This window comes from Plasmodium gallinaceum, assembly GCF_900005855.1.
Source record: "Plasmodium gallinaceum strain 8A genome assembly, contig: PGAL8A_v1_108, whole genome shotgun sequence".
NCBI lineage: Eukaryota > Apicomplexa > Aconoidasida > Haemosporida > Plasmodiidae > Plasmodium > Plasmodium gallinaceum.
In genome coordinates this window covers 146,123-160,508 of record NW_021628228.1, presented here as the reverse complement: position 1 = coordinate 160,508, position 14,386 = coordinate 146,123, and the positions used below count along the sequence as shown (strand labels likewise).

At 17.0% G+C, this 14,386-nt stretch overlaps 5 protein-coding genes across 5 annotated transcripts; 3 read left to right on the top strand and 2 right to left on the bottom strand.

Annotated features, from left to right (window-relative positions):
* Window positions 1–84: 84 nt before the first annotated feature.
* ALBA3 (DNA/RNA-binding protein Alba 3, putative) lies at window positions 85–195 on the top strand (the record flags this gene model as incomplete). The annotated part of the gene is made up of 1 exon (XM_028670161.1): window positions 85–195. A coding segment is annotated over one exon (111 nt), but the record flags the coding sequence as incomplete, so codon positions are not given.
* A 3,385-nt stretch (window positions 196–3,580) lies between these two features.
* Window positions 3,581–4,805, top strand: NOT5 (CCR4-NOT transcription complex subunit 5, putative; the record flags this gene model as incomplete). Its single annotated transcript, XM_028670160.1, has 5 exons — window positions 3,581–3,692; window positions 4,030–4,177; window positions 4,295–4,355; window positions 4,442–4,601; window positions 4,735–4,805. 5 exons carry the CDS (start codon window positions 3,581–3,583, stop codon window positions 4,803–4,805), a joined length of 552 nt encoding a protein of 183 aa, XP_028526940.1.
* A 1,544-nt stretch (window positions 4,806–6,349) lies between these two features.
* Window positions 6,350–7,795, top strand: PGAL8A_00382200 (conserved Plasmodium protein, unknown function; the record flags this gene model as incomplete). The annotated part of the gene is made up of 2 exons (XM_028670159.1): window positions 6,350–7,381; window positions 7,643–7,795. The coding sequence occupies 2 exons, from the start codon at window positions 6,350–6,352 to the stop codon at window positions 7,793–7,795; spliced, it is 1,185 nt and encodes a 394-aa protein (XP_028526939.1).
* A 494-nt stretch (window positions 7,796–8,289) lies between these two features.
* On the bottom strand, window positions 8,290–10,134 carry PGAL8A_00382100 (conserved Plasmodium protein, unknown function; the record flags this gene model as incomplete). Its single annotated transcript, XM_028670158.1, has 1 exon — window positions 8,290–10,134. The coding sequence occupies one exon, from the start codon at window positions 10,132–10,134 to the stop codon at window positions 8,290–8,292; it is 1,845 nt and encodes a 614-aa protein (XP_028526938.1).
* Window positions 10,135–11,799: 1,665 nt separating this feature from the next.
* Window positions 11,800–12,871, bottom strand: PGAL8A_00382000 (conserved Plasmodium protein, unknown function; the record flags this gene model as incomplete). Its single annotated transcript, XM_028670157.1, has 2 exons — window positions 11,800–11,939; window positions 12,331–12,871. The coding sequence occupies 2 exons, from the start codon at window positions 12,869–12,871 to the stop codon at window positions 11,800–11,802; spliced, it is 681 nt and encodes a 226-aa protein (XP_028526937.1).
* Window positions 12,872–14,386: the final 1,515 nt, after the last annotated feature.

Sequence of the window (14,386 nt, the reverse complement as noted above, 5' to 3'; positions counted from 1 at the left end):
AATAATTTAATTTATATATATATATATATATATATATATATATATATATATATATACATCATTATTATTTTTTTCTCATTTTTAGGTCAAATTATAAAAATTCAAACAGCATATTTTAGTTCTGATAGAATAAATAGAAGAATACCAAAAATTACAATCGTTTTAAAAAGGCATCCAGATTTTGTTGCAAATTGAAGAAAGAAAAAATATATACTCACACAAACATATATATATATATATATATGTATATATTTATAATAATACATATTTAACTTCAAAAATGAAATATAAATATAAACATTCATTGACAAAATATAGAGTGAGATATTATATATATGTTAAAGTGAATAAAATACAAAAAAAAAAAAAACGTATAAAAATAAAAAAAAAATAAAGTGTCATGTTTGCAATATACATATATATATATATATAACATTCTTTTTATTATTTCATGTAATAAAATTACATATATAAATAATAGTTTAATAGTAAATAATTTAAAGCTAAAATAACAATTAAAAAAAAAAAAAAATAATAAAATAAGATGAACAATTCATTTTTTATATACTAAAAAAATTACTATTTCTTAATAATTTCACGTTTTATATGTATTTATATATATATATATATTTATATACATGTGTGTGTATATATTTTTTTCTTTTTTCAATATTTTAATAATATTTACTTTATGAATGCTTTTAATTTGATTGGTCTAAAAAAAGTTTATGCCGTTTTTACATAAGAAAAAAAAATTTTTTGAAAAACATTTGATAAAATATAAAAAAAAAAAAAAAAAAGATATAAATACATAAAAATAATTTATTTATTTTTGAATTCATTTTAGAAAAAGACGTTATATAAATATTTTTCTTATTAATAATAATATTTTTAAAAAATTAAAAAAAAAAAAAAGTAAAAAAAAGGTATAAATAGAAGATAGATAATATTACAAAATGAATTTTCCATTTGTTTCATTTTTTTGAAATTTAAATTTTTTTATATATAAATGGTTACAATATTTTGAAAAAATAATGGATATATAGAAGTAAAATAAATTAGTTATAATTAAGTTATTAATTATAAAACTAATAATATATTTAAGAAAGTTTGAAATCCAATAAAATAGAAAGTATTAAAATTTTTTATTCTTATTCTTTCCTTTATGAATAAAAGAACACTAATAGTAAATTTATTAATTCTTTTATATACATGCAAAAAAAAAAAAAAAAAAAGATATGGAAAATTTTTTAAATTATTGGTAAATTTATATCAAAATAAGAAAAGAATTTATAAAAGAAAAGAAAAATTTTATTGAAAATTTATGTTATTATCTGGACAAAATAATAGTTTTATTTATTACATATATTCTGTTTTACAACTTTTTAATATTTCAGTAAATACCATAGTGATAAAAATTCATAAAATTTGAAATATAGTATATAGATATTAACATTGATTAAAAATATTTTATATAATTAATAGATACAGTAATCAATTATTTTATTTTTTTTAATAAAAAGTTTTCATTATTATTTAGAATTTTATAATACGCTTTTTTTTTTTTTTTCGTAAATTCATTAATTGAAAATAAAAAACTATAGAATATATACATATTTGTGTATATAAGAAAAAAAAAAGGAAATAAAATAATTTTTATAAAAATTATAAATATATTTTTATAAATGTATCTATTTTTATTTGGTTCTCATCATAAAACAAATAGGAAGATTTATTATTTTTGTATTAAGCTTTCTTAATGATATTTAAGGTTTGTATGCTTTATATTGTATTTTTTTTTTTTTTTTTTTTTTAGTAAGGCATTCTATAATTATAATATATTTTAATAACACAAATATATTTTATAAACGTTTTTGCCTTAAAAAGTAAAAATCAAAAAAAAAAAGAAATGAATTTCTTAAAAATTATTTACTAAAAATATATAAATGATGTAAAATAAAGCTGTTTCAAAATTATAATTTCATTAATCTAAAGACCTTTTTTTTTTTAAACTATTTTATTTTGAGTTATTTTATGAAAATTTACTCTTTTTTATATGTAAAAAACAAAGAAAAAAATTGCTTCTATACATGTAAAATATGTATAATAAGTTATACTAATTAATACTGAAATAATTTACAAAAAAGTAGTTCATATATAACTACTGCATTGTATATATATTGTTCTTTTTTTTTTCTTTACATTTTTACAATTTAAAAATTTTGCTTAATTGAGTTAATAAATATATTTTATATTTTTTCTTCATATTAAATAAAAAAGTGGTGATTAGATAATAAAAAGTGTGTAAATATTAGTTTAAAGCATTTATGTTTTTTTCGTTACAATTGAAAAATAACGTATTATAAAAAAAAAAGAAAGATACTAAATAAAATTTTTTAAAGGTTTAGTTTTATACACATAAGTTAAATATACCATTTTTTATTTTTTTATAAATTATACAAAAATAGTAATAAAGAACTTACAATGTGAAATTATATTGAATAAAAAATCAAGAAATACATATTTATCTTTTGCTTACATTTAATGAAGAGAGTTATTTAAAAAAATGTATCTTAATATTTAACATAAAATATAACACATTGACATTTTATATTATAATTTCTATGAATAATAAATTAAAATGAATAAAATCTTTAAAATTTAAAAATTATCAAAAACTTGATTTTTTCATTTTATAAAAGAAAGAAAAAAAAGAAATAAATTATATAAGAAAAAATAAAAATTACAAAAAAGCATAAGAAAAAAATTTAAAGAAAAGTATTTATGTATATATATATATATATATATGAATTTATAAAATATAACAACATAATATAATAAAATTATTTTACATTTATATTTTTATTATTAATTGAATTATTATAAAAACCATACTTGTAAAATAGCGCCGTAGTTTATTAAATTATTTGAATTTATTGAACTTGAGAATAAAAAGGGAAATATTTTTAAGAATATGTAGTATACATGTAAATTTTTTTTTTTTTTTTTTTTTGGAAAAAAACTAAGTTCTGTTTACAATTCTCTTAATTTTTTTTTTTTTTTTTTCCTGTTCATAAAAATAATTGTTATATTTAAAATAATATATACATGAAAATGAATTATATTAAAATTCTAAACTAATATAATTTATAGAAATAAAAAATACAAGAGAATATGTAAAATTTTAAATATTTTTTAAAATTTTTTTTTATTTTTTGATAATATCTTACAATTTTTTTATGTGAAATTTCAAGATTTATATAAAATTTTTATTACATTATATTTTTTTTTTTTTTTTTTTTTTTGTAGTCATATTTGCATAGACACTTCAATGATACATAAATTTTATAGTAATTACTTTTTTATTTTTAATAATTTTTTCTTTATTTATGTGATTCCATTTTTATTATATTTTGTTACTGTGATATTTCTCTTTTGTATTTAGATACTTTTATTTTTTTGTTTTAATATTTTTATTGATCAAGAGTTAATTTTATAATTTTACACATCACATAATAAATAAAGATTGACACACAAATTTTAAAGAAAAGGTATTTGAAAAATAAAGAATTTTTAAGAAATGAATGAAAAAAAGAATGATGAAAATAAAAATAATTCCATAAAAAAAAGTGAAAAGAAAAAAAAAAATAATCAGTTGTCTTCGTCGGCTCAAAAATTACTAGAAAAGAATTGTAAAAATGAAAAACAAAAATAATATATTTATATATTTCTTTTTTATTTATATAAAAATTATATAATTGTAAAGTTTTAACTTTTTAATATATAAAAATGGAAAATCTCCTTAATTCATAAAAATATATTGTATTTTTTGTTTATGAAGATATAATATCTTATTTTTAAAAAGTTATATTAACAAATTAGAACAAATAACTATTTTTATTTTTTTTTTTTTTTTTTTTAAAGTTAAATTTCATATATATTATTTGATTTTGTATATTTAATTTTATTGTAATTTTATAATTCATTTTTTATATTATATATATTTACATTTTTGATATTTATTTTTAGCTTTAAAATTACAAGAATTAATTGAAGAGAGTTATAAAAATTGTATAAAAAAAAGTGATAGAGATCAATTTAGACAATATACTCCTAGAATGTTATGGGGAAATCCATGTAAATATTTTCCTACTACTCCGTTATCTGAATTTCAAAGGTTTTATAAGAAATCATAATTTTGAAAATTTTATATTATTTGCACACATTTTATTATGCTCATTTTTATTATATATATATATGTATATATATATATATATATTTTCTTTTTTTATAGCCCACAATTATTTGAAAAATTTCACTTAGATACCTTATTTTTTATATTTTATTATCAACCAGTAATATTATAAATAAATATCAAGACATATATATATTTATATAGATATATATATATTCGTTTATATATTTATTTAAATGTTTTAAGGGTACTTATCAGCAACATTTAGCAGCTAAAGAATTAAAAAAAAAGTCATGGAAATATCACAAAAAATATACAACTTGGTTTTTGCCTCATGATAATAATGTTAGAGTTATAAATGATAAAATGGAACAAGGCACTTATCTTTCATTTGATTATGAATCTAGTAATATGAATATATATGTAGAATGGATCATATTAAAAATATATATATTTACTCTAAATAATGTCACAAATATGAAAATATTAAAAATAAATTATTATTTTTGTATTTTTTTTTTTTTTTTTTTTTTTTTTAGCTTGGTCTAAACAACTTAAAAAAGATTTTTCTTTTGAATATATTTACTTAGAGGATGAAATAACTGTCTAATATTTATTAATTGCATGCATATATTAAACCAAAAAAAAATACAAAATATTATTCTTTTTTTTTTTTCTTTTTTTTACTAATATAATTTTTTTTTATTTATAATTGTGAAATATATGATCTATTAATTTATATGTTTTTCTTCCTTAATATATGGTATATTAAAACCTAGATGCAGTTTTTATTTTTAATAAATGCCATTTTACATCCATTTTTTTTTTTTTTTTTAAATTTATTTCAAACGATATCTACTTACTATAATTTATAAATTTTTCTATATGATAAAATTAATAGAAAATAAAAAAAATTATAGCAAAAAAAAAAAAAATTTATTACTTTAATTGGAGAAAAAAAAAATAATATTAAACTTGTAGCTATATATATTTCTAGACTAATATTACTATTGTACTACATATATATATATATTTTTTTAATAAAATTAAAATTTAAATATAAATAAATTAAAATTTATTAAAAATAAAAGTTTTTTTTATTTTTAAAAAGTTATAAAATTAGAAGCTTCAAATTCATTTATTTTCTAATAAAAATATTACTTAAAAATATATATGTGATGTGTAACGAATATATGTGTATATATACTTATATATATATATATGTATATATATATATATATAAAGAATTTGAAAAATAAGATCCATTCACTTACTAACCTCTTTTTTTTTCTCTTACATTTTGTAGCAACTTTTTTTAATTTAAAGTTCAAATTAAAAAGCATTTTTTTTTTTTTTTTCGCTTTTATATTTTAATGTTGTATAAGAACTTTTAAGTTGTAGAAAAAAATAAGTGTGCATTTAATCATTAATGCATGCATGGAATAATATCCACTATATATTTGTTCTCATTTGTTCTCATTTTTCCTCTTTTTTTTTTTTTTTTTTTTTTTTTTTTATAGTAAGATGTAGTTGTAATTTTTTTTATTAATTTGTCCTACTATTATAGAAGCTATAATTTTCATATTCTTATTCGTATATGCTTGCATACATAGATATATGCTGTATTAAGACAAAATGAAATCATAAAACAACAATAACTATAATTCTATTTGAGAATTAATATTTTTTTTTTTTTTTTGTTGTTGTTACTAGTTTTTCCATAATTTATTTGTTTTCTTTTCTTATAAAATTGTACATTAAGAAAAATTAAAATTTCTTCTATGATTCTGAAATATATTTGCTAATATATTTTTTTTTTTCGAAGATAAGACAAAAAGCTTTTTTTTTTTTTTTTTTTAAGTTGTACTACTGATAAATATATAGCTTATTATACATATAAAATATTTTGACCATCACATAATATAAAAATATTTTTTATAGTTTATATAATAATATAAAATTATCTATTGCATTATTAGAATTATTTTTTATTTTTTTTTTTTAATAACATATCATTTACATATATGTGAGTATGATTGCGACTATTTCACTATAATATATATTTCTTAATTTTTTTTTTTTCCCTTAAATTTTAAAAAAAAAAAAATTGTGACTCCTATTATTATTTAAAATATATTTAAAGCGTATGTAAGAATGGAAAAGACTTCGAAAAAAAATGTTAAAGAAAAAAAAAAAGGAGATAAAAAAGATATTAGCTCTAAAAAAAAACCTAAAAAAGTGAATTCAAAAGAAAAAACAATAAAATCATCAAAAGATAATGACAAAAAAAATGAAAAAATTCACAAAAATGATTCATTTAAAAAAAATAAAGTAATTGAAAAGAATAAAAATGATACAATAAATGTAAACAACGGACGTGGTAAAGCCTGTTTTCTTTGTTTCTGTTGTGGAGGAAATGAAGAAGAAAAACTAAATGAATTAATAATGGAAGAAGAGAGAAGAAAAGAAGAAGAAAGAAAAAAAATAGAAAAAGAAGACAAAAAAAAAAGGGAAGATGAAGAAAAAGAAAGAGAAAAAGAAAGAGAAAGAGAAAGAGAACGATTAAGATTAATAGAAGAACAAGAAAAGGATAGACTGATATTGTTAGAAGAAAAAGAAAAATTAAGACTATTAGAAGAAGAAAAACAAAAGCAATTAGAAGAAGAGGAAAAACAAAAAAAAAAAGATACAATATTAAAAAAGAAAGAAGTAAAACCAAAACTATTCACAAAGAAAAGAGCAAAATTAAATTTTATTGGGGCAGCAGCAGCACCCAACCCTCCCCCAGAATCTGCGTGTATTGGTGAACCTCCTCAAGTAAAAGAAACTTCCATTTCTGTACAAGAAGGAATTTATCTCATCTACAACCATGAAAATGATGGACAATTAGAACTACATTATTCAAGAACTGGAAAAAAAGGAAAAGGTGTTTTAGCCTATATTCATTCTAAAACAATACCAGATTTTTACTTCGAAAAAAATATGGGAAAAGAAGTTATATTTACAGAAGTATCCAAAAAAATGCAAAGTGTTTATGTAAATGATTTGAAACCATACTACGAATGTTATATTGAATTTATAAAAATGAAGAAAATATTCAATGGTATATTATATTTTTTGCCTGCTTTTGATGAACAACCACCTCCTAAATTGGATATTGTCTTTTTTAACAGTAAAGCAAAACAGGTAATATAAGAAGACTTATTTATAAAAAAAAAAAAACATGAATCTTATATATATTTTAATATTACTTTTGTTTCTTTGCCATATTGAATTATTTTTATTTACAAATTAACTTTTAAAATTATATGCACTTTGTTTCTTATACAAGCACTACTTTTTCTTTTTCTTTTATTTCTCCATTATGTGTAGATAATTACATAAAATCATATCTTTAGTATTTTATTTTTTTTACAATTTATTAATTTTCTTTTTTTTTTTTTTTAGTTAAATTTTGTACCTGTTGAAAAACCAGTAGAATTTACAGGAGATTATCTTTTTGTAATTCAGAAAGGGTTAGAAATATTCAAGAAGGAAATAAATATGGAGTCCCTTTTCTCTTATATAAATAGCTATGGGGCTTTATTAAGTTTATCTTGAAGAGTATTTATTTAGTTTTCTATTTTGTTCTTTTAAACACTTTTTTATTTTTGTTTTTCTTTATGTATATAAGAAAAAATTAAACGTATTATCAAAAATTTTTATTTTTTGTTTGTTATTTTTTTAATAAATTTATTATTTCGATGTGAAGTAGGAATTATATTTTCTTTCAATTTTGTCTTTATTATAAGTTAATTTATTTAACTTTTATTATTCTTCGTATTTATTTTATTTTGGCTACATAAAACCCGCAATAATAGATCAGTGTTTTACATGTAAAAGTAATTTTTTTTTTTTATTTTTTTTTTTTTTTTTTTTCATAATGAAGTGTTTTAAATTATATTTAAAAAAATAAAAAAAAGTTCAAAGTTTTTTAACGAATAAAATTAGAATAACAATTTTAAAAACGAAGATGTGATAATTTTGTTAAGTGTAAATACTAAAAAAAAAAAAAAAAACAGAATAACAATAACTTTAATGGTAATATTATCATATTAAAAATCATATTGAACATCAAAATGTTCATAATCATCCACGTAATTGTATTTCTCCATTTCTTTTTTGCTTAATTTTCTTTTTTTTTTTAATTTTAGCTTCTGATTAAATTTATAAAATTTGTTAAATTTCAATTTTTCTCCTTCTTGTAAAGCATCTCCAAATTCTTCCCCATATTTTTTGTTGGTCCATAAAGGTTTATATAATGAAATTAAAGCTGGAAATTTTTTTCTTTCATCTTGTAATTCATAACATTGATATTTATCTTCAACTGGATCCTCACAAGATTGATGAGTTCTTCCTTCTCCTCTAATTTCAGTCATAAAATAATGATACATTTCTGCCATTTCATCAATAGACATATTTAATGAATATGATTCATGTTGTTGTTTTACTGGATAAATGCACATATTTAAAACAACAGTTTTATTTTTAATTTCTTTTTCACTACAGTTATGGTTCCCACCTCCAATATAATCAATTGGTTCATTTCTATCAAGATAATATGTAATGTAATCAGGATCATTGTTAGGATCTAAAATATGATCTAGTAATATTTCTTTGGCTCTTAGTAGAGCATGTTCATTAATTAATTTAATTTGCTTCGAGTTGTATTTTTTTTTGCTAGATATTCCAAATAATTCTGTTTTAATTTTATCAATTTTAGGATCATCTTTAGCACATTCATGCCATTCTAATATTAATTTTTTTGTCATTTTATAATATTTAATTCTATTCCAATTGGGATCATCAAAATATCCTCCAAAAAATCCTCTTGCGGAAAGCTCCCATTCAATTTTAGGTTCAGGTATAAAAAAGCAGGGTCCCCTATATCCATAAGGAATAACATGATTTTCGTGAGCTTTATGATTCCATGGATAAATTAAGTTCGATAGATCTTTTGAAAGAACTGGATCTCTCCATGCAGAATTTAATTGGGTAGTTTCTTTCGCACAGTTATAATTCCAATTACCCCACTGTCTATTTTCTAAATCTTCTTCAGTTTCTAAAAAAGTTTGATCTTGGTTCCCATCTGGATCTAAATCAAATCTAATTAATTCATCTTGATTAAATTTTCTCCATTCAACTCCATGATCTAAATGATATGGGATTTCTTTATATCTTGGTCTATCTACTCCACCTTCTAGTTTCAGACCCTTTCCATCATAATTTTCTAATCCTCCTTCTAATTTTCCACATGGTTTTCTTGAATCTTTTTTATAATCCAAATATGCCCACTCAGATTTTAAAAAATTATAATAAGGACTTTGCTCACAAGTTATAGTTTCATGAAATGGAATACTAATTTCCCATGGATAATTTTTTATTGGGTCACTTAAAATTTCTTTATTTTTTTTTTCATGCAGAGATCCTTTAGGGGCTATTATCATATGTATTATGTCTTTATTTCTTTTTATTTTATATTTACCTTTTAATATTTTTTTATACATTAAAATATAACATAATTTTGATATTTTGGATCTTTTTTTATTTAAAAAAATTTTTATTTTTTCTATGTTTTTTTTATTATAATTATCATTTATTCCATCACATGAATAATTTTTAAAAATGATATACGATTTTTTTTCTTTTACATTATTTTTATTTATTTTTTTTTTCCAGTAGTTTATATTATAAATTTTTTCCTTTTCAATATTTCTTTTAATTTTTACCCTCTTATAGAAACTATTGTTATCTTTCCTACATTTATTTAATATCATACTTTTTTCATAAAAAGTGTTAGATCTATATTTTTCATTAAATTGTGAAATGAGATTTAAACATACCCCCCTATAAATTGGAAATAAGTACAAAATAGACAACAATTTCTTCCATATTTTCATTTTCTTTTTTTCACTTTTTTTTTTTAAAAATATTTTTAAAATTAATTTATCTGTTTAACCATTTCCATAAAAATTCTGAAATTATTTTTATTCTATCAATCTTGAGTTATTTGAAAAAGAAATGTTCAACTGCTAATATACATTAATATTTTTTTTTTTAAATTCTACATTTCTCATTCAATTTTTTTTTTTTTTTTTTTTTAAAATATATATAATTATCATTATTTACACAATTATAGACATTTTACAAATTTTTATTATTTCTTTCAATTATTATTTTTACTATTTTAAGATGGAAAGAATATTTCGAGTAAATAATAAACTATTTTTATATGTATGAGAAATATAATAAATTATATCTAAATTTTATAAAGTGTTGGAATTATATTTACTTATTCCATTCAAATAAAGGAAGAAAAAAAAAGAAATAATAAATAAAATAAAATAAATATGAAAATAATCATAAAAGTAAAATAATGTAATATATTCATATATAATAATATTATTCTAATTTTATTTTATTTTTTTTTTTTTAATATAATTTTACATTTATATATTATTTTAAATATTCACTAATATCTAAAAAAAAAAAAAAATAATATATATATATTATTTATAATCCATAAAATAATTGTATGTTTTAATGTAAACACATTTTTATAAATAAAGAACAAAAAAAATATAATTTAATTCTGCTAAAATATAATTATTAAAAAGCATGAATATATATTGTGTATATTAATATTTTTTATTGCAACTTTCATAATTTTATATAATTATATATGTATATATATATATAACTTGAAAATCATCTTTTAAAAAATAATTTTTCATCTTTAAAGAAAATATTATGTATACTAATAAATATTTAAAAATATAAACATATAACATATTGAAGAATATTTAATTTTATAAATAAAATATTATCAATAAAAATTTTCAGTTATTTCAAGTACAGAAAAATCAAAATATCAATTTTTCATCTCCCAAAAAAAAAAAAAAAAAAACCAAAAAACAATGAATATGAAGACTAAATTACATAAAAAAAGTAAAAACGAAAACACAAATATAAAAATACTATAAAAAAAAATATAAAAGAAAAAAGAAGAAAAAAAAAAAAATGAAAAATGAATATTAAATAAAAATATGAAAAAATTAGTTAATTTTTTGATAGATTAAATAGTAAAATAAGATATATATATATATACATATATACATATATATATATAATTATATTTTTTTTAAAAAAGGTAACTTCTGATCAATAAAACAAGAAAATAACATAGATATTAAGAGTAAAAAAAAAAAAAAAAAAAACTTAAAAAAATAACAATGAGGAATAAATTTTTTATTAATATACCGAACAAGAAAAAATTTTATTATTAAACAAAAACAATGTTAATAAAGAAATACAAAAAAAAAAAAAAAAAAAAGAAAAAAATCGAATAAAATGATATAAAATATAACATAAAAAACTATTATAAAATATAGGACAATGCATATATGTGTATTGAAATAGACAAAAAATAGATAACTATTACTTTAGAAGCATTGAATTAATGCATTAAAAATAGAAAAAAATAAAGTAAAATAAGTAAAAATACAACTAAAATAATAGTAAAATAAAATTTAAAACATAAAAATATGGGGAACTTTAAAAAATACTTATTCCTTTAAGTCACTTATAAAAGTACCATAAGTAAAATCATCAAATAGAAATGATTGCTTTTCTAAATCTTTTCTAATTTTACTTTTTAGAATAGTAGATGTTCTTATACAGCTTACAATATATTGAATTTTTTGTCCTATAAAAATATAAAAAAATATTTTATAAGATGAAAAAATTAATTAAAATTGGTTAATAAGATAAATGTGTATTCACTTAAACATACGCATAAATATTAAAAATAAAAAATTTTTTTTTATTACAAATAGCATTATTTTTGGATTAATTTATGTAAATATTTATAAAGTTTTTCTTATTATATATAAGAATATACATATATTTTTTTAACACATTATTATCCATAGTAATATATATAATTTTCTAATAAAAACTCAATTTTCTCTCGTTCATATATGTATATACATATGTAAAAAAAAAGTGTTTATTTTATATAAAAAAAAACTGGCATTCAAATAAAAAAAAAAAAAAACTAAAATAGAAAATAAAATTATCCTTTTATATATTATTACCAGTAAAAAGGGTTAATACAAATTTTATTATGTTTACAGTTATTATAATTTCCATAAAATAACTAAAATAAACACTTTTGCTTCCATAATAATACAATTCATTATTTATTTTCTCATTTGTTATTAATGCAAATGATAATGTATGTATAACATATACTAATAATTTTATAAAACACCAAATACTTAACATAAAAAAGAATTTGGCTGATTTATGTAACATATTAGATTTATCATTAGAATAGGCATAAAATCCTCTACATGTTAAAATTATAACGATAATAGAATCAAAAATAGAAAAAAAAAAAATTGTTTTACTTAATGTGTTTATATATGGCATATAAATAGCAAATAATAAATTCATAAAAAATTCTAATAAATAAGTGAATATTACTGTATTCCATAATATATATAGAAAAATTTTTGTTTTCACTGTTTTATAATTATCTATATTGAAATTTAATTTATTTATTCTCAGAGGCCATTTATTTCTACTATCTTTATAAATATTACAAAGTTGTAAAAAGTGGTAATTATCAGACATATTTATTTTTATCTTTAGAAAAAATAAAAAATAGAAACGCACTTTTTAAAATTATTTTAGATATTCAAGTAAATTTTATATATCTATATTTCTTTCCTTCTTTATCTGTATTTCTATATATCTATCTACCTAGCTATCTATCTATCTATTGAAATTGAAAACAATTCGTCTTTATTTTTTTTAATGAAAAAAAAAAGTTAAATTTTATCTAATATTGAACTAGTTTTTACTTCATTAAAATTAAGAATTTTAATAACAAATTTTAAAAAAATTTATATTAGAAAATTAGATAAAATATTCTATATAATAAGATTCTTTTAATGTAATAAAAAATTTTTTAAGATACATAAATACTTAAATTAAATATGCTTAGTAAATATACAATTTTTCAAATAAATTATATATATATATGTATATATATATATATGTGCATATAATAATAATAGCTATAATATAAACAAATACAATCATTTATAAAAAAAAATTTTAAAATATATAAAATATATTTTTTCATAATGAATTATTTAGATAAAATAAACAAAAATCAACAAAAAGCTAATTCAAAAAACGTATACATATTTATATGCATCAGTATTTTTATTTATTTTTTTCTACATTTTATTTGTTTTAATTATTTTTAATTTTTTTTGTTTATTAAAATATAAATATATCTTAATTTATATTAATAACGCTTTTATTTATTTTTTTTTTTTTTTTAGCACAATTCTATTTTTTTGTTGCATTATAATATTAATAAGGAAGAAATGAGTGATTTTCCTATGTCTTTAATATTTTTCTATGTTAAAAGAAAATTAAAAAAAATCTATTAAATTATGAAAGGACATATTAAAAGAAGTTATTTTTTTTTTAAAAAAAAAAATTTTTTTTTGAACATATATCTCTACATAGAAAAGAAAAATAAAAACAAAATTATGCAATAATGTGCAACCTTATAAAAAAATTAAAAACAGATGTTCTTTAATTATCATTTGTCTTTATAGAATAAAAAACAAAAAAAAGAAATAATAATAAAAGTAAAACAAAAAAAAAAATTCAAACTAAAAATTCTTTGAGTACAAAAATATAATTAAAAAAAGATAAAAGAGAATAATTAAAGTGTAAAAAAAAAAAAAAAGCATATAAACATATAAATGTACAAGTTCAGTTATTTTATGAATGAAAAAAATAAAATAAAAGAAATATATAATAAAATAAAAAATATATGAATAAAGGTTACATCTCATACAAAATATTTTTAATAAGAAATGTATAATATATAAAATGGAAAACAAAATAATGTTTTTTTTTTTTTTTTTTTCTAAAGTGATTTTTTAAGGAGATACGTAAACATATATTTATATATAAAGGATGTCTATTTTGTTATTCTTCACTTTTAAATATTTTTTTTTTTTAATCTACATATTATTTTTTTCATAAATAAAGATGTTTAAAAATTTATATTTTCAGTGACAAAATAATAACATACGGGAAACAAAAAAAAAAAAAAAAAAAAAG